Consider the following 22,609-nt stretch of genomic DNA (forward strand, 5'->3'; position numbering starts at 1 on the left):
CTAAAGTTAATTTCCTTTTCGATACACTAGGGGCCGTGGTCACTTCAGAAACATTATCGTAGTTTCCTTCATTGCCAGTACATGTGTTTTCAGGTACTTCAGAAGAAAATGCAGGTGTCACAAATCTGTTACCCGCGAGTCACGGATAAGCGGGTTTGGATGGCAGTCGTAAAAATAAAGACTTTTCGTTGTAGAGAGCTCGTGTCAATAAGTTTCAACCATCTGTTGTCTCCTTCAAAAGCAAAACTATTTTGTTGATTCCGATCTACATAGGGAGAATTTACCTCTTTCCTATATGCTGCTCTTGAGTGGAACATTCGAGAAATAGTCCAAGTGGCTCTACGAAACCTAACACTTAAGTGTTAATTGCTGATGTTGGAGAAGGTTTTACCTTCTGTTGACTGGGAGAACACTATCTTCACACGTCATATTTGGTACAAAATTGTCGTTACATATTATTCCGTTTTTGCCGTCTGCTTATTGGAAGATCTTTTAAAACAAATATTCACTCGCCGGCAGATCTTTGTGGGCTTGTTAGCGTTGCGTGCTACCTGCGCTTGTAGTCATTCGTTACAGTCGCCAATGAACACAACTGAGTATGACCGCTTCTTATTGTTCTAGACCTGTTTTAATTCACAACTCCGTCGCGTCGGTATCACATATTTCTATGGCCTCAATTTGGGAACTCGCCTTCGATTTGGAGACATTTCTCATACCTGGTTCTTGTGCAACGATGTTGATAAAGAGATGCGTGTTACTATACGGAATGAGTTCTTAGACATGTCCATTTGTCTACTATGCAACAATTAGGTATCTGATTAAAAAAATCCTCGTTCGTCGATTCAGTGAGTTAACACACGAGGTGTTAAATCCTTTGTGGAGATGAGAAATTCTCGTATTAAGTATGTTCATCATAAAATACATTTTTCTCTATCTTTGTGACCAGTACAAGATGGGAGACTGCTCTGAGTGACAGACTCAGAAACAATTGATCGTTTATTTTCAGTTTCTTTTTATTTTGAGGGAGATGTTTCCGGTAGTTACATAGACTAGATTGGAAAGGAAAAAAACGAAGTTTAAGTTTTAACCTGTAGAAAACTAAGGTAGAAAGTGAGCACAAGCTCTGATTGCTGAACAATGGAAAAGGTAGTTGACCATGTGGTATTTAAAGGAACCATCCCGCATTTAGCTTAAGCTATTTTAATGAACTATGGAAAACTCATCAGGATGGCCGGATGGTTATTTTAATTACTCTGCTCCAGTGTGCGAACCACTGCACCATCTTTATCAGTGTCTAGTTCGGGTAACCACATTTATCTTCATGTACATCAATGGAACGTTGGGTTTTGAGGGCAAGCATGAAAGAAAAACTTCCTATTAAAATTTATTAAAAAGTTTACATTTTAAAATTATATTTGTTGACCAGCAAATCACTTATTTTTAAAATCATAAAAGTTAAAAATTGTTTTTTGTTCTTCAGTTTCTTCTTGTAGGTGCAGGTTTTTCTACCAGAGTGTCTTCAGTATTCCAATGACGTTTATGAATAAATAAAAGTTAAAAATTGTTTGTTGTTCTTCAGTTTCTTCTTGTAGGTGCAGGTTTTTCTACCAGAGTGTCTTCAGTATTCCAATGACGTTTATGAATAATTTATGTTTTCCTATCGTTATTCTGCAAATAAAGACATGAAGTTAATAATGACTTTCACTGCAAACTGAATAAGTTGCTAACGAGAGAATTAATTCTTTTGAGACATAGCGATACATCAAAAATATTACAATGAACGATTGTGAAAGATTGCTACTACGCAACGCTGTTTAAGAATTAACACTAAGCAAAATTTTTGGTGACGAATTTCCATGTTGATAACTTTAAATTGATTTCTGGCTGCAAGAAGACGTCGCCATAAAGTTATGTACAGTCTTCAATCTTTTTTTTAACGAGCTTTCCACAGAGTCAAAAACATCCTTATCCTGAGTTCGTACTTCTCAGGAGTCAAAAACTAAATACTTTCTCAGCAACGTATTTATATACTCTGGAAACGGTTTCGATTTCTTAGAACTGCTTAGCTGACAACATATAATTACGTGCGACTTTGAAATTAGTGATACAGATTGAGTACTTATGAAAGTAAGTATTAAATGTTTAAGAATTACAAAGGTAGTCATTTTGTAAGAGAGTAATAAATTTTACTGTTTTAGTCTGGTTCCCTTGTATGAAAAACTGGGAACTGGAAAGAGGGAAAAGGAATTTATTCATTTAAAAGTGTCCTGTGCTTATTGATTTCATATCCCGTGTAGTGCCACCTCTAAACATTGTATAGAGCGCAGTCATGTGCTCTGGTTACCTAGTTAATACAGCTCTGCCTGACTGACCGACATATGCTTGCAAATACATCTTACACCAGTTTGTGCCATATGTCGATCTAACTTTACTATTTGGTAATACTTTTGCTCTGTTATTCTAAAACGCAGGTCTGCAATTGTAAGATTAACTTTTTGCAAGGCTATCTGAAATATTGCTAACGACATTTTGGCATTGATGACTTGTTCCTGATAGCTAGCGTATAGAAGTGAAAAAATTCTACGGGAAAAGCCTAAAATTATATATCAGGTTGTGGTAGTACTCCCTGTCTCTCTTCCCGAGGTCTATTACTTGCATGCGACTCGTTACTCCGAGTGTGCGTATATTTCTAGCTTGCAATCCTAAAAAGAAAGAGTGAGTACAAATATCCCTCAATGCGAGGCAACAATTCCTGTGCCTATCATAGTTCGGGAAATATGTCAAACACAGATGCGTGTAGAACTGGCGCGTTGTGCGTGACGTCCAGCTTCACTACCTCTTTGCTATTAACTATTACCAACATACATATGAGCCGCTGAATGCACCTACAAAATTAAATTTTGCGAAACGTATATCGAGACATATGACGTCGATAGTGGTGAGATGAGCGAAAAAATGGCGCATCAAGTTTTAACATATTTATTCTTTAATGCTAAGACACTCACAGTCGAGTCAACCTAAGGAAACCCTTGACCTCTGGCAGCACTTTTGACAGCTCTCAACTGCTAAGTTGAATGAATGTAGGTGAAAAGAATAGCTGTCTATAGATCAAAAAGCGGTTGGATGGTTGATAGGTTGTTGGAGTTAAAGGAACCAAACTGCGATGTTATCACTCCCTTCATCCAATATGTAGCGGTCCAGGACTAATCCTCGGAAGACCAATTGTAAGCAAGATACAGTATGACCGAGATAAAATTAAGGAGAAGTAGTAGGGTAGTGAGAGGTTCTAAGACAGCCGAGTCGCTATGCCCAGAGTGCAGTTGGAGGTCCCCAGAGCACTGGATGCAGTGGGAGACACCGCTCTCCATCCCACCAACGCCATCTCACCGTCCTTTACCCCAAAAAACGATCAGGACAGACAAGATAGCAGAATTTTAGAAAAGACGGAACATTACAAATGGCGAACATGAAACAAGGAGAATAAAAAGGTGCGAAAGGTAGGGACCAGGCCAGACCACGAATCACAGAGGTACATTCGCATGCAACAGTTGTCCACAATCCCTACAGGCTTGGCTGGCATCACAACATGAAACACATCCCCAAATTTCATATATTTTAACCATCATATGAGAGGAGGGTACGGCGGATATACAGTTCCACGTCAAAGGCCTAATGAAGGCCCCAGCAGCAACTCAATTGTCCTTCGGCAGCCGTCTGTGGACAACACATAAATTGTACCACCTATCAATCCAAGTTGATTGATGCCTCATCAGGCTGCGGGAGGAGGTCATGATGGAAAATGATGCCTTTAACTGTGTTTAGACTACTATGGGGAGTGATAGTCACCATAATGTTACCCAGCTTGTCCGTCACTGGGAAGGTGATGCTGGTTTAAACAGTATTAACCCACTCCACATTTTGGAGATTGCTGCACAGCTGCAAGTTCCCCAAACTTACTCTCTATAGTGTCTACAAAGAATGAAGGCTTTGTGGCCAAAAATGAGTCCCCATCTGTCCTTGTATATGCCAGGTATTGAGGGGAGTATTTCTGTGCTTGTTGCTTAGCCCTAAGCTCCTCCCACAGCGTATCCAGGGAAGGAATCATTTTGGGGTCATATCTCTCCGCATTGACCGAGTTCTTTTCTTCTGAAAAGAATTATGAGGCCGTTCGACCACCAGTGGGAAACCTTCATCCGCTTTGTATGCGAGTTACCCACCATAGTGCCACCCTTCCCGAAGAGGGCTCTCCCCATGGGCGCCACCCAGCCTCGGCAATGGCTATCTGTCCAGTAACCCATTGCTCAGTCCTTGTGCTCCAGTCACGATGGGAACGTGCACCTTGGCATCGATGGGAATTTTTAACTCCAGTACCAACAGTTGGACCCCTGTGTCGTCATATGGCTACTACAGTGCCAGTACAAACCCAACAACAGGGGACCGTGCATTTATTAACCAAGAGAGACAGAGCACTTTGAAAGTGAAATGGAAAACTGGAATCTTAAATGTGTACCAGATCCAGTTATTTGTCTATTAGTTTTGTTTCAGGGAGCAAAAACATCTAGGGTCATACGCACCCATGTCAAAACTGTGGAAGACAAAGATTTAAAAACGACTCTATATCAATCGACGGAAGATGAGACAGCTAAATAACAGGGATGCGTAGAGGTCTATAAAATACGCCATAGAGAAACGGAAGTTCAGAACAAAAAATTGAATGGCCTTCGCTACACTGCTACGACGAATAAAATCGCGTTGACAGCCCGGTTACCGTTCGCTAAAACAGCCAATAACTCAGACGGCAAGCCCAAACGGGAACAAAAAGAAAGTAGCATTCCGTCAGGAAATGGCGGACAGTTAAAAGTTGGGCGCTATGTGTACCAAGTGGTAGGGGAGCACCACTTAAATGGCGATGGCTAAATGGGCAGTGGCCAACACGCAACCTAGTTAAAATGGCTTCCTCGTGGCGGGAGCGCCGAGAGGGACGTCGTCCAAGACGCTGGGAGAGGTTTGATAACGCAGAAATTATTCCCACGGAGGAAGGACTAGTGGCGATGCCAAAGTGACACCACCTGCTGGCTGATGGCAACACAGATATAATCGGAGGGAATGTAAGAACTAGCAGGCTGAGGCATGAGGACTGCAGCCTTGGCAGCAGCGTCAGCAGCCTGGTTTCCTGTGACCCCGAGATGACCAGGGACCCACAAACATCACAGTGACCATCAAGAGTGAGCAAGTGACCGTTTTCCTGTAGCCGTTGCACTAACAGATGGACTGTGTACAGCGCACAGGTACTTTGAAGGGCGCTGAGAGTGTCTGAGCTGATGACACTTCACAAAAGCCTGTGTCGCTGGATGTACTCGGTGGCCTGATACAGTACGAAGAGCTCTGCTGTAAAATACTAATCAGTGTACCGGAATCCGATATCTAAAAACGTCGGCGCCAATGACGAAGTCATATCCGACAGTACGATCAGTCCAAGAAATATCGGTGAACTTAAAGGTACTATCGCAACATTCCATGCGAAAGTCGTGAAACTGAAGGCGATAGTGAGGCTGGAGTAGTGTCATAGACCGCTGCACGAAACCACGGCGATGAAGTGTTCACACCCACTGGAAAAGTCGCAGGAAGCTTGAAAATCTTGCCAGAACAAGAGCCGAAAGTTAACTCCAGGACGTAACAGAAGAGGGACACGCCCCATACTGGCGATCAAAGGCGTCATCTAAGGTGGCGGCATAGGATGGGTGGCCACGCACGGCAGACTAATGTATGCATAACTGCTGAGGAGAAAGTCTAGGCGCACGGCGGAAGCACAGCGTTAGGTCGGCAGCTTCTGCATACAGACACTCAACCGTGTTAGTGTAAAAGGCGCTAGTGGCCAAACGAACGCCACGATGGTGGACAGTATTGTGACGGCGTAAGAGGGGCGGACGTGCAGATGCATAAACAAAGCACCCATAATCTAGTTTCGAATGGACAAGGGAGTGGTAGAAACAGAGGAGGGTGGTTCGATCTGGACTCCAAGGTGTACCATTGAGGATACATAGGACATTGAGGGATCACGTACGGTGGGCTGTCAAGAAAGATAATTGTTCAAGAAAGATAATTGTTCAAGAAAGATAATTGTTCAAGAAAGATAATTGTTCAAGAAAGATAATTGTTCAAGAAAGATAATTGTTCAAGAAAGATAATTGTTCAAGAAAGATAATTGTTCAAGAAAGATAATTGTTCAAGAAAGATAATTGTTCAAGAAAGATAATTGTTCAAGAAAGATAATTGTTCAAGAAAGATAATTGTTCAAGAAAGATAATTGTTCAAGAAAGATAATTGTTCAAGAAAGATAATTGTTCAAGAAAGATAATTGTTCAAGAAAGATAATTGTTCAAGAAAGATAATTGTTCAAGAAAGATAATTGTTCAAGAAAGATAATTGTTCAAGAAAGATAATTGTTCAAGAAAGATAATTGTTCAAGAAAGATAATTGTTCAAGAAAGATAATTGTTCAAGAAAGATAATTGTTCAAGAAAGATAATTGATCAAGAAAGATAATTGTTCAAGAAAGATAATTGTTCAAGAAAGATAATTGTTCAAGAACGGTTTTAATCGCATTTATTAATATTATACCGCCAGCCGGTAAGACTGTTTTTGAATAATTGATTGATCATACTAATCGCTGCTTCATCTCCACAACCATGTTGTCCAAAAATGCCAGGTAAGACACTGGGGAGGACCAAGAAAGTTTCCTATCGAGCATGAGCCCCAGGAATTTCGTAGTTCCAACCAACGGAAGAGCAACAGGCCCAAGACGTAAAGATGATGGGAGCAACCACTCGCGCCGTCAGAAATTCATACAGACGGTTTTGTCAGTGGGAAAATTAAAGCCAATGTCGATGTTCCATGTGCAAAGACAATCGAGAAACCGCGGAAGACGCTGCTCAATAAGACAGATCCGCGCAGAATTTTAATAGATGCCACAATCGTCAACAAAAATGGAGCCAAAGATGCCCAGTGGGAGACAGGTCATTATAAGGTTAATGGCGATAGTAAAGAGGACTACATTCAGAAAAATAATCCTTAGGCACACCGTTTTCCTAGAAAAAGGTGTCCAACAAGGCAGAACCCACATATACCTTGAAAATTCTGTCTTCTAAAAATTCCTGAACGGAACAGGGCAGGAAGTGAATGAAGGCCAAGTTGAACACGGAAGCCGCACGTGTAGAGAGCACAGAGAATACCAGTCCTCCAGCAGGTGTCTTAGGCTTTCTCCGAACCGAAAAATACGGCCACAGTCTGGGATTTCCGCAGAAAGCCGTTCACGACATGGGTGGACATAGTGACTAGGTCGTCAACTGCAGAACGGCGCGCTAGAAATCAACACTGTGAAGTCGTCAGTAAATTCCAAGCCTCTAGCCAACATACCAGCTGGGCATGAATCACACCGTCGCCTTGCAATTAATTGGTAGCTAGAAGAAAGGTTTTTGTCCTTACCGGGCTTACATATGGATATGACTGTGGGTTCAGACCAGCGTCTGGGATACGTGCCCTCTGCCCCGATGTGGTTGTACGAATGAAGCAGGAAGTGCTTGCCTGCAAGAGAAAGGTGTTGCAGCATCTGAATGAACAGCGTCTCGCCCTGAGGCGGAGGATTGGGATGGATAAAGCATGATCTAGCTCCCTCATAGTAAAGGCGGCATTTTAACTCTCAATTCTGTGAAGGGTATCGCCAGAGCCTCCTCCCCTCGTTTTCCGATAGAGGGAGGCATTGGGTGTGGATGTAGGTGGACAGATAGTACACGGGAAATGGTCGCTCAAGTTGTGTCAAAACGGACCACTCGATTAAACGGGCGAATTGGGCAGTACAGAAGAATATGTCCAAACGGGAATAGGTGTGCATAGAGTCTGAAAGGAACATGGATGCTCCTGTGTTAAGGAAGAAGAGGTTAAGTTGACTGAGAAGGTCAGTCAAGAGGGGCGCCTTTCAGAGGTTCTGGGAGAACCCTGAAGAGGATGCTGCTCATTAAAGTCACCAAGCAGCAGAAAGCTGTGAGGTATCTGACCAATTAGCTGGGGGGAAGTCTGCCCTGGTGACATCGAATGGAGGAAGGTTGTAAACAGTACAAAAGGAAAAGGTCAAGTGAGGAAGGAAAAGGCGAACTGCAACAGGTTGAAGGTGGGTAGTCAGGAAGATGGATTGACTATGAATATCATCCCATATTAGCAGCATGACTCCCCACGAGATGGAAGGTCGACCTTGGGGAAGGTGAAAACGGACCAGGAAATTGAGAAACCTTGAAGTGGTCATAAGGACGCATTTTTTCCCTGAATACAGTACAAGTTGACGCTGCGATTCTAAGATCAGCCATAAATCCTCTTTGTTGTATCTAAGACAGCAAACGTTCGATTGGAGGACAGTCATGAGGAGGAAAAAATGAGATGTCTCCTCAGGAGCTGCCCAGCGCCAGCCTTCGAAGATTCGGCGCTACAAGACACAGAGGCAGGAGGATCCTGCTCCAGTAGGTCTCCAGAAGCATCGGCATTCTCCTGTTGGCCTGCAGACTCCAGTGCAGAAAAACGGTTGGCGGTGCGCACTGGCGGAGTTCTATGAAGGAGAAGAATGTCTGCCTTTGTTTGACTTCTTGGAGCCTTTACGGTTCTCAGAGAAAGTGACTTAAGTGGAGGGATATATAAATCTTCACTGGAGACGTCCTTCTGTCGTTTCCGGCCTGCCAGTTGTGTAGCTGGTGGCTTCGCCCCGTTAAGTGAAAGTTCGGTGGTGTGTTGCACAGCCTGAGGAGGGGACGGGGACGCTACCATGACGCTGGGCGATTTCACAACCGCGGTGCTAAATCTGAGGTAGCATATCAGCGTGGCCATGTCCTTTGTGGAGGGAAATGCAGCAAGAACAGTAATGTAGGTGGCAGATGGTAGATTGCAGATTTTCCGACTAGACAACTACTTGCGAGCGACTGGGTAAGGCACTTTTTCCTTCACCCAGCCCAGTCATCGAGGTACACGGCAAATCACGGGGCATTGCAGTTGATGCAGCAGGGAGGAGGAGGTGGCAATGGCCCCCGTGAACATTGTTACCACAGGTTAACATTCGGTTGGTTGGTTGGTTTATTTATTTGAGGTATAAAGTGACCAAACTACAGGGTCATCAGTCCCATTTTCCTGACGCAAGCAAGGCTCTGTGTACAGAAACCTCCGACACATCTAAAAACGAATGGAGCGAACAAAAAACGGGGAAAACATGCGCCACAAGGAAAAGTAGAAGAAGGTATTAAAACCATAGAGCATATGGTCTGGGCTGGCTGACCACAATAATAAAAGAGGATGAGCCAGCCAGCCACTCTGCAACACATTAAAATGTCCACCCTAAAAACACAAGGCGAGATGAACACATGGAGAGAAAAGACGAACACCAAGACAAATGCAAAGAAAGTGCGACAGAGTTAAAATGGAGGGAGGTTGGCGACCTCAGAGATAAGGCTAAATGCCCACCCTTAGATGGTACGATAACCTCCCCTCACTAATAAAACTTAAAACTAAATCCGCTGTTGAGGCATTATCGCCCAACACCGAAGTTAGGTTGCTGGGAAGGATGAAAGTCCGCCGCAGAGCAGCTAAAAGTGAGCAGTCAACAAGATGTGGACGACCGTCATATGTGAGTCGCAGTGAGGTGGGTCCTCACGACGGAGGAGGTAGCCATTACACATTTGGCCAGGTGTAGACAGGACTAGAGTGTGGTTGGAACGACACTGGCAGCAGCACATTGGGTTCAGAATATATAGTCTGACTGATAACTTCATAACCTGCTTTGATCTTTGATGAAAGAACCACTCTATCAAAAGTAAGGAAGATTGTGTGTGGGCACTAAGGAGGTATCTACTTTTTTCATCACCTCGGGGACTGCACTGACACCCTGATCAGAGGAGTACGTTTGGATTTCTGCCTCAGTCAGACAGTCAAGTATCCTCGTGTAAATACCACCACGGGAAGAAATCAGCATTCGATATGCCGCAACACTAACAAGATAGTCATGGAGGAGCGAAGCTGCAAGAAATTGTGCTTGGGAATCAGAAGCACTCCCCAAAAGCAAAGTGCCATTGCGTAAACAAGAGTAGGATTTCACAGGGCCAGCAATTGCATCGATACCTTTCTGAACAATACGCGGATTTACCAGTCCGTAAATGGAGTAAATATATGTTTCAGAACATCAAGTAACTGTTTACTGTTTTGTCGCTAACAATTGTTAACGTCTCATACAATGATTTGCGAGACCATCAGGCACTGACCGTTATGGTAGGAGACGGTAAGGAAACACGGAGGGGTCCCCAGAGATATTCTCTCCAAGAAATCTTTAGTCACTAGCCCACTGACAACTGAATAAGTTGTTTTATTATCAAACGAAGTACACAGCGCACACAGCGAGACATCTAAACACAAAGATTTCGTACCAATTTTATCCTCGCATTGCTGTTTCGCCGAGACACCGAAAGCAGCAAAACATCTTAGTTGAAAAGCAGCTTTATATACGGTAATAAACTTCCACACCGAGATTTATGGTAAAATAAAGTATATAATTACATCGCTGCTCTTACTACTCTGATATAAATGCGCAAATACAAATAGCTCCAATTCTGTGCGCCCAGGCCATGCACTCATTCGACTTCGCTCTGTACTATGAGGTTTATTAGGGATGTGACATCAGATTGCACTGACAGTATCTCGGGTAAATGCTTTGTGAACACCAGATACTGTGGTCATGGCCGGGGGTAAAAGAACTGCTCAGATCGTCTGGGTCTGCGGACTGCATCACACGCATCAGGATCGATTAAAATATCTGTTTTGTTTCCCATATTACCAAACAGCCCTGGGCCTTGAGTGAACAATTTAATTTGAGGCAGAGATTACTTCTCCCACTGCCACGAAACCACTGAATTTTTATCCGCGCCGCTTCTTGCCAAACACGTAGAGAGTATTTGAATGATATTCCATGTCCCCTATCTTCCATATCTTTTGTTCGTATAGTGTTTACATTCGGTTATCACCCCAAGAAATCAAGTCCTTAATTTGATCAAATTACTGGTGTTAATGTTGTGACTGGTTACTGATCACACGCCATCCACTTACCAAATTCACAGGACATTTATCGATAATTCGAGTGCAGACCCTTACCAATGCTTAGTTTTCTTTTTCCATAATAATTGTATGTCCGATTCATATCTTACAGAAAAAATGTTCAAATGTGACTGAAATCTTATGGGACTTAACTGCTAAGGTCATCAGTCCCTAAGCTTGCACACTATTTAACCTAAAGTATCCTAAGGACACACACACACACACACACACACACACACACACACACACACACACACACACACACACACACGACTAACCTCCGCCGGGACAAGCCGCACAGTCCATGACTGCAGCGCCCAAGACCGCTCGGCTAATCCCGCGCGGCTATCATACAGAAACCTGTACTAAGTTAGATGATTTAGAGCACACTACCTTCAGTGAAAAGTCACGTATTTTTGAGGCTTCACCGTCATTAACCTTAAATGGTATACTACTGCCCATTAAAATTGCTACACCAAGAAGAAATGCAGATGATAAACTGGTATTCGTTGGAAAATATATTATACTGGAACTGACGCGTGATTACATTTTCACGCAATATGGGTGCATAGATCCTGAGAAATCAGTACCCAGAACAACCACCTCTGGCCGTAATAACGGCCTTGATAAGCCTGGGCATTGAGTCAAACAGAGCTTGGATGGCGTATACAGGTACATCTGCCCATGCAGCTTCAACACGATACCACATTTGATCAAGAGTGTGCTGGCCAGTATCTGTATCCAGAAAAGCCCATACAGGACCTGCAACATGCGGTCGTGCATTATCCTGCTGAAATGTAGGGTTTCGGAGCGATCGAATGAAGGGTAGAGTCACGGATCGTAACACATCTGAAATGTAACGTCCACTGTTCAAAGTTCCGTCAATGCGAACAAGAGGTGGCCGAGACGTGTAACCAATGGCACCCCATATCATCACGCCGGGTGATACGCAAGTATGGCGATGACGAATACACGCTTTCAATGTGCGTTCACCGCGATGTTGCCAAACACGGATGCGACCATCATGATGCTGTAAACAGAATCTACTTTCATCCGAAAAAATTACATTTGGCCATTCGTGCACTCAGGTTCGTCGTTGAGTACACCATTGCAGGCGCTCCTGTCTGTGATGCAGCGTCAAGGGTAACCGCAGCAATGTTCTCCGAGCTGATAGTCCATGCTGCTGCAAACGTCGTCGAACTGTTCGTGCAGATGGTTGTCTTGCAAACTACCCCATGCGTTGACTCAGGGAGCGAGCTTCTCGCAGGGAATCCACTTTGTTTGGTCAGCTCCACATTGGCCACACTTGGCTGACAACCACATTCTCTGACATGAAGACCAACTGCGCGCTGATGTGGTACCCACCTGACAGTGGCCCACATCCTACTACACTGTCCAAATTTGGCTTCTTTGCGGCCATCTCTCAACCTTCCTAATAAGCTACCTTTCATCCTAGCGAAAGATGCCAGAGAGGTTGACCTGGTTTTACTTTTCACACAAAGGTGGTTTCTCTCGTCTCAGTAAGATGGGGCAGTTTGGCCTCATGGCCGCCTGAGGGGTTGGAGAGTCAGCCCTGGCATCCCATGATGCCAAAGCTGCATCTCCCACAGCATACCATGCTCTGGGAACAGTCAGCAGCATTCGGGGCAGAGTGGCTCGCTCTCCTTACCCTCTCTCTTTCCTCCCACTTCTCCCTGATTTTATCTCTATGTTATTGATCTTGTTTAGACAGTCTTCCGAGGATTTGCATTATGTATTCACCTCCTGAGGATTACTCCATGCTCGATACATGTAGCACGAAATGAGTGATGATCTCGCAGTTCGGTCACTAACGTCAACAACTAACCAACCAACCATTGTTTCAAGAGAGAAATCATGTATGGGATGAGCAAATGGATAAGCAACTTCAAATTAACGTTAACAGAAGAAACAGCAAAGAAAGTGAGAGTCCAACTTACACTTACACTACTGGCCATTAAAATTGCTCCACCACGAAGATGACGTGCTAGAGACACGAAATTTAACCGACAGGAAGAAGATGATGTGATATGCAAATGAGTAGCTTTTCAGAGCATTGACACAAGGTTGGCGCCGTTGGCGACACCTACAAGGTGCTGACATGAGAAAAGTTTCCAACCGATTTCTCATACACAAACAGCAGTTGACCGGCGTTGCCTGGTGAAACGTTGTTTTGATGCCTCGCGTAAGGAGGAGAAATGCGGACCATCACGTTTCAGACTTTGAGGAAGGTCACATTGTAGCCTATCGCGATTGCGGTTTATCGTATCGCGACATTGCTGCTTACGTTGGTCGAGATCCAATGACTGTTAGCAGAATATGGAATCGGTGGGTTCAGGAGGGTAATACGGAACGCCGTGCTGGATCCCAACGACCTCGTATCACTAGCAGTCGAGATGACAGGCATTTTATCCGCATGGCTGTAACGGATCGTGCAGCTAAAGGCATGTTTGAGGGCTCCAGTTCAGCAGTGAAAACGTTCCATCAGTTCAGCAAGTAACGTAGGTCACTGCACCTTGCATGTGTGTACCGGTATGCAAAACCGTCTCATCTATCTACCATTGACCTGTCAGTGTAAACCAATTCCAAAGCTGGAAAAGCATCAAAGACAGCCACGAACAGGTGGCTGAGCACCATAGGGTAAACTGAATCTTTCAGTCCGAAGGACGCATCGAGAGAGATCAGAGGTCAGAGTACACGCCATGGAGGTGTACACGATTGCTCCCTGACAAGAGGTGACAGTGGGGGATGTTTGAGTTCATAATGGAGATACTGTAATCAATTTAAATTTGTGACCCCAGTTCTGGATCTCTGTTGTGAGAGGTGGAGTTCCCAAACAGCAGAAAGGCCACAGTAGTCCAGATTCTTGGTGGCGCTGCGAACATGTATAGCATAACTGAGTAGCTGTTGGCGCCTGATCTGTAGAGGAAGAGCCCAGCCCCATGCTAGTTCGAAAGGCTGCTGTTTAAGTCAGACTCCACAGTGGTGTTTCTGGTCCAGTGACTGGATACCAAAGGGGATGCTGAACCACATACCTGACTCCTATAATCAAGACGGGGCAGTATCAAGTTATTCATAAAGCTGAAGAACAGTAGTGCCGTCTGGACTGCAGCTGTTGTTAATGAGGCAGAAAAGTGTGTTAAGGAATAGTTAACACCTTGGGAAGGCATATCAGCTGGGCATCTAAGACTAGCCCCAAAAAGCAATAAGGTTCCACGACAATGAGTAACTGGTCAGTGAGATGACGTTCTGGATGTAGATGAACAGTACAACAGTGGGAGGTGCATGACACTAATATTGAAGACTGAAAACAAATCCATGGGTGAGTGCCCATGACTGCACCTTTCGAATGGCTCCCTGAATCAGCCTTCAGCAATACCCACATTACAGGAGCAATACTAAAAGCAAGAATTTTCAGCATACAAGGAGGGTGATACTGTAGACCCCCCCACAGCAGCTGCTAGACCGTTTTGGCCACTAAAAGGAGGGGGACGTTTAATACAGAACCCTGCAGGACTCCACACTTTTTGTTTTGTTTTTGTTTTGGTTTTAGGGAGCAAAACTGCTATGGTCATTAGTGCACGGTCCGTGACTTAGGAAACAGTAAAAAACCGAAAATGGAAACCAGCACCAATGGGACGAAACTCATAAAATTGGAGAAACTAAAAGCAGAAGGAAGGCTTAAAAATCCACTACAGAATGGGGTTGGTTGTCCCAAAAAATGCTTCAAATGACTGACGTCATTTCACTGGCACTAAAACTCGAGGACGCGATCGGCCGAGCGCGTGTCATCTGCTAAAATTGACGATATATCAGGCGACAGCTGTAGACGGGCGCGTAACGGAGTAAAATAGGGGCACTCAATTAAAAGGTGTCTTACCGTCCACAGCTGAGAGCAGTGGGGACAGAGTGGGGGAGGTTCGCCGGTTAAAAGATGTCGATGGCTAAAAAGACAGTGCCCTATCCGGAGTCTAGTTAAAATTACCTCCTCCCGACGACGCGTTCGGGAGGAAGAGGTCCAAGCACAAGGAAGAGCTTTCACGTCCCGCAGTTTATTATGGGGAAGTGTCGACCAATGTGCGTGCCATAAAAAAGCAACACGACGACATAAAACGCTCCGTAGATCGGCGAAGGGAATCGATTGAATAGCTGGCCGAAGAAGACAGACTGCAGCTTTGGCTGCTATATCGGCCGCCTCATTTCCACAGACACCAACGTGTCCCGGGAGCCAGAGGAACGCCACCGAGACGCCCCCCAGGTGGAGCAAGCGCAGACAGTCCTGAATCCGGTGGCCCAGAGGGTGGACAGGGTAAAGAGCTTGGAGACTGAGGAGCGAGCTGAGAGAATCGGAGCAGATAACGTACTGTATCCGCCGATGGCGGCGAATGTAGTGGACAGCCTGGAGAACAGCGTAAAGCTCCGCAGTATAAACCGAACACTGGTCGGGAAGCCGAAATTGATTTGGGGTGTCGTCAACAATATAGGCACTCCCTACACCAAACGATGTTTTCGAGCCATCAGTGTAAATTAATGTGGCTTCCTTCATTTGTGCATATAGAGCAGAAAATTCCCGACGATAAACAAGTGAAGGGGTACTATCCTTGGGAACCTGACGAAGGTCACGGAGCAGGCAGATTCTGGGACGGAGCCAAGGCGGTGCTGTACCCCAAGTTGTCAAGAAGGTTTCAGGAAAGCGGAAGGAAAGAGAATGGAGCAGTTGACGGAAGCGGACTCCAGGTGGTAGTAGGGAGGAGGGGCGGCCTGCATACCCTACGTCAAAGAGGCGTCGAAAAAAATGTCATGGGCTGGATTAGCAGGCATGGAAGACAGATGGCTAGCATAACGACTCAGGACTGCTCGCCGATTGGACAGCGGAGGTTCAGCAGTCTCAGCATAAAGGCTTTCCACAGGGATGGTGTAAAAAGCTCCAGACACTAAACGTAATCCACGGTGGTGGATAGAGTCGAGACGCCGAAGAATAGACGGCCGAGCAGAGGAGTAGACTATGCTTCCATAGTCCAATTTCGAGCGCACTAAGGCGCGATAGAGGCGGAGAAGGACCATTCGGTCCGCTCCCCAGGAGGTACCATTCAGGACACGGAGGGTGTTGAGGGATCGCAGACAGCGAGCCGAAAGATAGGAAACGTGGGAGGACCAGCACAGTTTTCTGTCAAACATAAGACCCAAGATTTAGCGACGTCTGAAAACGGAAGGTTGACAGGTCCTAGATGTAAGGAGGGTGGAAGAAACTCCTTACGTCGCAAAAATTAACACAAACGGTCTTACTGGGAGAAAAACGGAAGCCGGTTTCGATGCTCCAAGAGTGGAAGCGATCGAGACATCCTTGAAGACGTCGTTCAAGAAGGCTGGTCCGTTGAGAGCTGTAGTAGATCGCAAAATCGTCCACAAAGAGGGAGCCCGAGACATCAGGAAGGAGACAATCCATAATTGGATTTATGGCAATGGCAAACAGTACAACACTCAGCACGGAGCCCTGGGGTATCCCGTTTTCTTGGAAGAAAGTACGGGAGAGAGTGGTGTTCACCCGCACCCTAAATGTGCGCTCTGCCATAAATTCGTGAAGAAAAAGGGGCAGCCGACCGCGAAAGCCCCCAAGAGAACAGTGTGCGGAGGATGCCTGTCCTCCAACAGGTATCGTATGCTCCCTCCAGATCAAAAAATATTGCTACCGTTTGGCGTTTCCGGAGAAAATTGTTCATGATATTAGTGGAGAGAGCAACAAGATGGTCAACTGCAGAACGATGCTTTCGGAATCCGCATTGGGCTGGTGTTAAAATACTGCGGGATTCCAGCCACCAAGCTAAACGGTAGTTCACCATAAGCTCCAAAACCTTACAGACACTACTCGTGAGAGAAATGGGGCGATAGCTAGAGGGGAGATGTTTGTCCTTTCCAGGTTTCGGAACAGGAACGACGATAGCTTCCCGCCATCGTCTGGGAAAAGTACTGTCGGTCCAAATTCGATTATAAAGGCGAAGGAGGTAACGCAGACTATGGGTTGATAAATGCAGCAACATTTGGACGTAGATACCATCTGGTCCTGGGGCGGAGGAGCGAGAAGATTCCGCTGCACGTTTCTTCGGGAGAAAAGCTGGCGGGTAATTTAAAGAGCTCGAAATCTCAGCAAAGTGCTGACCCAATGAGTTAGAAATTGCGACGGGGTCCACTAATGTATCATGCGCGACAGTGAGTCCAGAGACCGGGGAGAAACTAGGCGCGCCTGATAACCGTCGAAGCCGACGCCTAACTTCCGATGAGGGAGCGAAGGTGTTAAATGAGCTAATAAAGAATTTCCAGCTTGCCTTCTTGCTATCGCGGATGACACGACGGCATCGCGTTGGCCAAAGTAGGATGGTGGCGGAAAACGCGAAGAGCACGTCGCCGCTCACGTATTGCGTCACGGCATGCCTCGTTCCACCAAGGAACTGGGGGGCGCCGGGGAAATTCGGAGGTGCGTGGTATTGAACGTTCCGCAGCTGTAAGAATAACGTCGGTAATATGTGTGACATCGTCGACGCTGGGAAAGCGACGGTCATCGAATGTCGCTAGAGAAGAAAAAAGTGTCCAATCGGCTTCGGCAAACTTCCAGCGTCGCGGGCGCATATATGGCAGTTGAGGCTGCAGTCTAGGGACACATGGAAAGTGGTCACTCGAGTGTGTATCATCAAGGGCGAACCATTCGAAGCGCCGAGCTAGCGGAACAGTACCGACCGAAAGGTCCAAATGAGATAAATTTGTCGTGCAGGCAGACAAAAAGGTAGGGACCCCAGTGTTGAGGCAAACTAGATCCGCTTGGTGGAAGACGTCTAGCAATAGTGAGCCACGTGGACAGGGATGTGGAGATCCCCAAAGCGGGTGGTGGGCATTGAAGTCCCCAACCAGCAAATAGGGGGGTGGAAGCTGACCAATAAGATGAAGGAGATCAGCTCGTGCCATTGGTGTGGACAATGGAATGTATACAGTACAAAGAGAAAAGGTATATCCAGAAAGGGAAAGACGGACAGCGACAGCTTGGAAGGAACTGTTTAAGGGGATTGGGTGATAATGGAGAGTATCATGGAGAAGAATCATGAGTCCTCCATGGGCGGGAGTGCCTTCAACAGAGGGGAGGTCATATCGGACTGACTGAAAATGAGGGAGAACAAAGCGGTCATGGGGACGCAGCTTTGTTTCCTGAAGACAGAAGATGACCGGCGAGTAGGATCGTAAGAGGATCGACAATTCATCCCGATTGGCTCGAATGCCGCGGATATTCCAGTGGATAATGGACATAGGGTGAACAGAAAATGGATTTTGACCAAGGTTGCTGTCAACTCAACGACTGCTCAGAGCTTGCGACCGACAGCATGGAATGGCATTCAGCCGAAGGCAGAAGATCCTGATCCATAGGTTGTTCAGGAGCAGCTCCTGCCACCAGCGATCGGCCGGTTGATCGGCCGCCAGCAGTGCGCCTCGGTGACACAGAAGACGGCCGAGGGCGATTTCCGCCAGGTGGTGCTGTAGATGGGACACGCCTTGGCGGAGAAGGAGAGGAACTGGGTCTCTTTGTAGCCTTCTTGGAAATATGTTTAGATGAAGGAGGAACCGATGGTTGTGAAGTTGGGGTACGTAAAAAATCGTCACGAGTATGCTCTTTTTTTGAAGTCTTGGTGTCTGACTTTTGGGCTCGAGATTTAGCAGAACCCGACGAAGGGTGAGCCATAGAGTGGGCAGGCGAAAGTGGTGAGGTTGAACGGGCGATCTTTGCGCTGGCCGATCTGACGACCGTGGTACTAAAGGTGAGGTCGCAAGTCTGCGTGGCCGCCTCCTTTGTTGGCCGAGGAGAAGCAAGGACAGTGCTGTATTTTCCTGTCTGAGGCACGGTGGGCTTGCGACTGGCGAATAATTTTCGAGCAGCAAAGGTCGACACCTTTTCCTTCACCCTTATTTCCTGGATGAGCTTCTCGTCCTTAAAAACGGGGTAATCTCGAGAGGAAGCAGCGTGGTCACCCATACAGTTGATGCAGCGAGGGGATGGAGGTGGACAAGCACCCTCATGGGCATCCTTGCCACACGTAACACATTTGGCCGGATTGGAACAGGACTGGCTGGTGTGGTTGAACCGATGACACCGATAGCAACGCGTTGGGTTTGGGACGTAAGGGCGAACGGAAATTATCTCCTAGCCTGCTTTGATTTTCGATGGGAGTTGAACTTTGTCAAATGTCAAGAAGACAGTGCGGGTTGGAATGAGGTTCATGTCAACCCTTTTCATAACTATGAACAGCCGTTACGCCCTGGTCAGACAGGTAGTGCTGAATTCCTTCGTCAGACAATCCATCGAGTGAACGTGTATAAATGAGTCCACGCGAGGAATTTAAAGTGCGGTGCACTTCAACCCGGACAGGGAAGGTGTGGAGCAGTGAAGTACGCAGCAATTTTTGTGCCTGGAGGGCACTGACTGTTTCTAACAACAAGATGCCATTCCGTAATCTGGAACAAGACTTTACAGGAACTGCAATTGCGTCGACACCTTTCTGAATAATGAAAGGGTTGACTGTGGAGAAGTCGTGACCTTCGTCAGACCGAGAAACAACAAGGAACTGTGGCAACGATGGAAGAACTGTCTGTGGCTGAGACTCAGTGAACTTACGCTTGTGAGCAGACATAGTGGAAGGTGAGGAAACCATTGCGGAAGAATCCCCCATGATTACCGGCGTCTCCGATGGCGCGCTCCTCCCTTGTGGGGGCCCTCTCTGAGGGCACTCCCGCCTTAGGTGATTGTTCACACCTCAGGTCACACCTCCCGACAAACGGACGGAGGGACCAATTGGCACTTTCGGAAGGTATCAGCTCGGGTTATCACCCCTCCCTGGGCCTGGCCATTACCAGGGGGTACGTACGTGTCCTACCTGTCTACCCGGGGCGGGGAATTACGCGTTACCCCGTCACCGGCTACACACAAAAATGCGTGGGTCGGCCTTCAGACACGCACATGGAGGAAAAAAGAGAAAGGGAAAAACAAAGAAATGGAAAGGAAAGAGGAGAGGTCTCAAACGCCGCAGCGGAGAAAAGGGTAAAGAGAAGAGGTAAGGAAAAGAGAAGGACAAAGGAAGGATGATGACATACAAGCAGAGAAGGCAAAGAATGCGTTACATTTACGAGCGTCCATCTCCGGACGTAGGCACAAACCGTACTCCCAGAGGGGGAGAAAGGAAACGAATGAGTCAGAGGTGAGGGGAGGGGGGGGGGCGAAGATGGGGGAAAGGGAAGGGTGCGGAAAAGGAAGGTATGCAGCCTGGAAAGGAAGGAAAGCCACATTAGCTCGGGTTCCCGTGCTCACTACACACGTATCCACAAAAGAGTTGTGGACCCCCCTGGGGGGGGGAACTCCACACTCTGATATGTGAGGTAGTGAGGGAAGTGCCATCTAGAACCCAGAGAGTACAGTGGGGCAGGAAGTTCTGGACAAAATTTGCAAGCTAGACCTGGAGACCGCACTCATGTAAGGTAGCGAGGAAGTGGTGCCGCCATGTGGTGTCACAAGCTGTTTATAGTCCAAAGAATATAGCAGTAAGGTTTAGACATGGAACAAAAGCTGTCTAGATGGCAGACTCCAGGCAAGCAGCAGTGGTACAGCCTAGGCAAAAACCACCCTGGGATGGAGCCAGAATGCCCCGAGACACACAGCCACCAACTCACCCCGCGCTCAAGCAGCTTACACAAGACATTGGTGAGATTAACTGGCCGATAGCTGTCTGTAGGTAGGAGATTTTTTACACGGTTTCGGTTCCATTAAGGTGAGAGCTCACCCTCACTCCAGGTACAGTTGATGATGGTAAATAGTTGATGCCAACAATCGACAGCTAGGTGCAAGAGCATTTGATTTTGGATGTAGTCTGGCCTGGGGCTATGTCAGGACTAACACCTAGGGCACTGAAGAATCCCACTCAATGGGGCACTATAGGGCTCCACTTGGCGTGTAGTGGAAATTGATTGCAAACAGTCAGCTGTTTAAGGACACAAAAGGCAGGCTGTTACTTCTCAGATGCAGATGCTTGCACATGACACAGAACAAAATGTTTAGCTATGGTGTCTGGGTCAGTGGAAACAACACTGTTCAAGGGAATACCAATTGCACCTGCAGAGGCCCAGTATCCATTAATGCATCTGACCTTCACCTGTACCTGCACAGGAGTTGTACATTGTGCTGTGGTTGAAACATATTGTTCCCAGTATTCTTGCTTCTGTCATTTTATTAAGTGGCTGACCCAGGCACAGAGCTGTTTCAGGATAACCAGGTGCTCAACTGTTAGATGGTACTTATGGCGTTTGAGACCCTCTGCAACATCTGTGTTCTGCCAAGGTACTACCTTTGGACAGGGGGATCTCTAAGTCAGTTGCAGTTACAATGGCATTCCGGACAGCCTCATGAGTACCTCCATTCAGCAGAGAGCTCAGAATGACAGTGGAGATGAAAGCATCCCAGTCAGCATTGCAAAGAGCCCATCTAAGTGAACGCCCAGAAGGGAGATGCTGAGTGAGGGTCAGGAAGACTGAAGTAGTCACTACCACACATGCCATTGTGGACCCTCCAATGGATGGATGAGAAAATCAGTGCTGCAAGAAGAAAGATCAATGCGCAACTAATTTCGATGTACCAAACAGTGTGTGGAAGGACAGTATTCAAAAGACAGAGATCAATATCTGCCATTATGTTTTCAACACCTTTACGACAGCCAGGGTTATGGGCACAGAAGTCGCCCAACACTGGGGAAGGTTGGGGAGCTCAGAAACCAACGCAGACAATACGTTCTGAGGCACTCCACCATCAGGAGAGAGAAACATTACAGAAAATAAAGTCCTGAAAAGCCCTTAGCAAACAGCCACAGCCTCCAAAGTTGTGTCAAAAGGCCGAAGTTCACTATATACAGACTTCAGAACAGATGAACTAACTCCACCTGACACGCTATCATAATTGGCACGATTCTTGAAATATCGCTGGTAGCCATGAATGGCAGAGGTCCTCGTGAGAAGCCATACGAGGGCGACCTGTGTGTGCCTGGGGGATTGGGATCAGCACCCCTGGAGGGTGGTAAGCCATTGTTCCCAAAGTGGCTGTAGGGAGAGCAGTAAGAGGACAGCCCCCAATAATTGGGAGAAGAGGGGCCGCATGGTCAGGCAGCGTGAAGGCTTGCTGTAGTACATGTAATGGTGGAGAGTACTACCGGCAGAGGGGCAAAGTTGTCGTAGCTGTATTGTGTGACATTGTCATGCACGCTGGATGTAGATATACCTTTCTTGGCCTCCTGTTATGTCAGCCTGGAGTCTTATATTCCTGAATTTTTTTCTTTCTCTGAAGGACAGCGCAGTCTGGTGAGCTGGGAGAATGTTGCTCTCCACAGCTGATGCAGGCTAGTGGGGAGGAGCACAAACATTTGCTTGCAGTGGTCTTTCACAAGACCCTACAGACT

At 46.5% G+C, this 22,609-nt stretch overlaps 1 protein-coding gene across 1 annotated transcript in view; it reads right to left on the bottom strand.

Moving 5' to 3' along the window:
• Positions 1-1,564: 1,564 nt before the first annotated feature.
• Positions 1,565-22,609, bottom strand: part of LOC126191451 (DNA-dependent metalloprotease dvc-1-like) — a 71,119-nt gene continuing 50,074 nt past the window's right edge. The window contains exon 5 of the mRNA XM_049932331.1: positions 1,565-1,668. Within this exon, the coding sequence (XP_049788288.1) occupies positions 1,664-1,668 (5 nt within the window). The 3' untranslated portion in view covers positions 1,565-1,663. The remainder of the gene's footprint in view (positions 1,669-22,609) is intronic.

Source organism: Schistocerca cancellata, chromosome 6 (assembly GCF_023864275.1).
Source record: "Schistocerca cancellata isolate TAMUIC-IGC-003103 chromosome 6, iqSchCanc2.1, whole genome shotgun sequence".
Classification (NCBI taxonomy): Eukaryota; Metazoa; Arthropoda; class Insecta; order Orthoptera; family Acrididae; genus Schistocerca; species Schistocerca cancellata.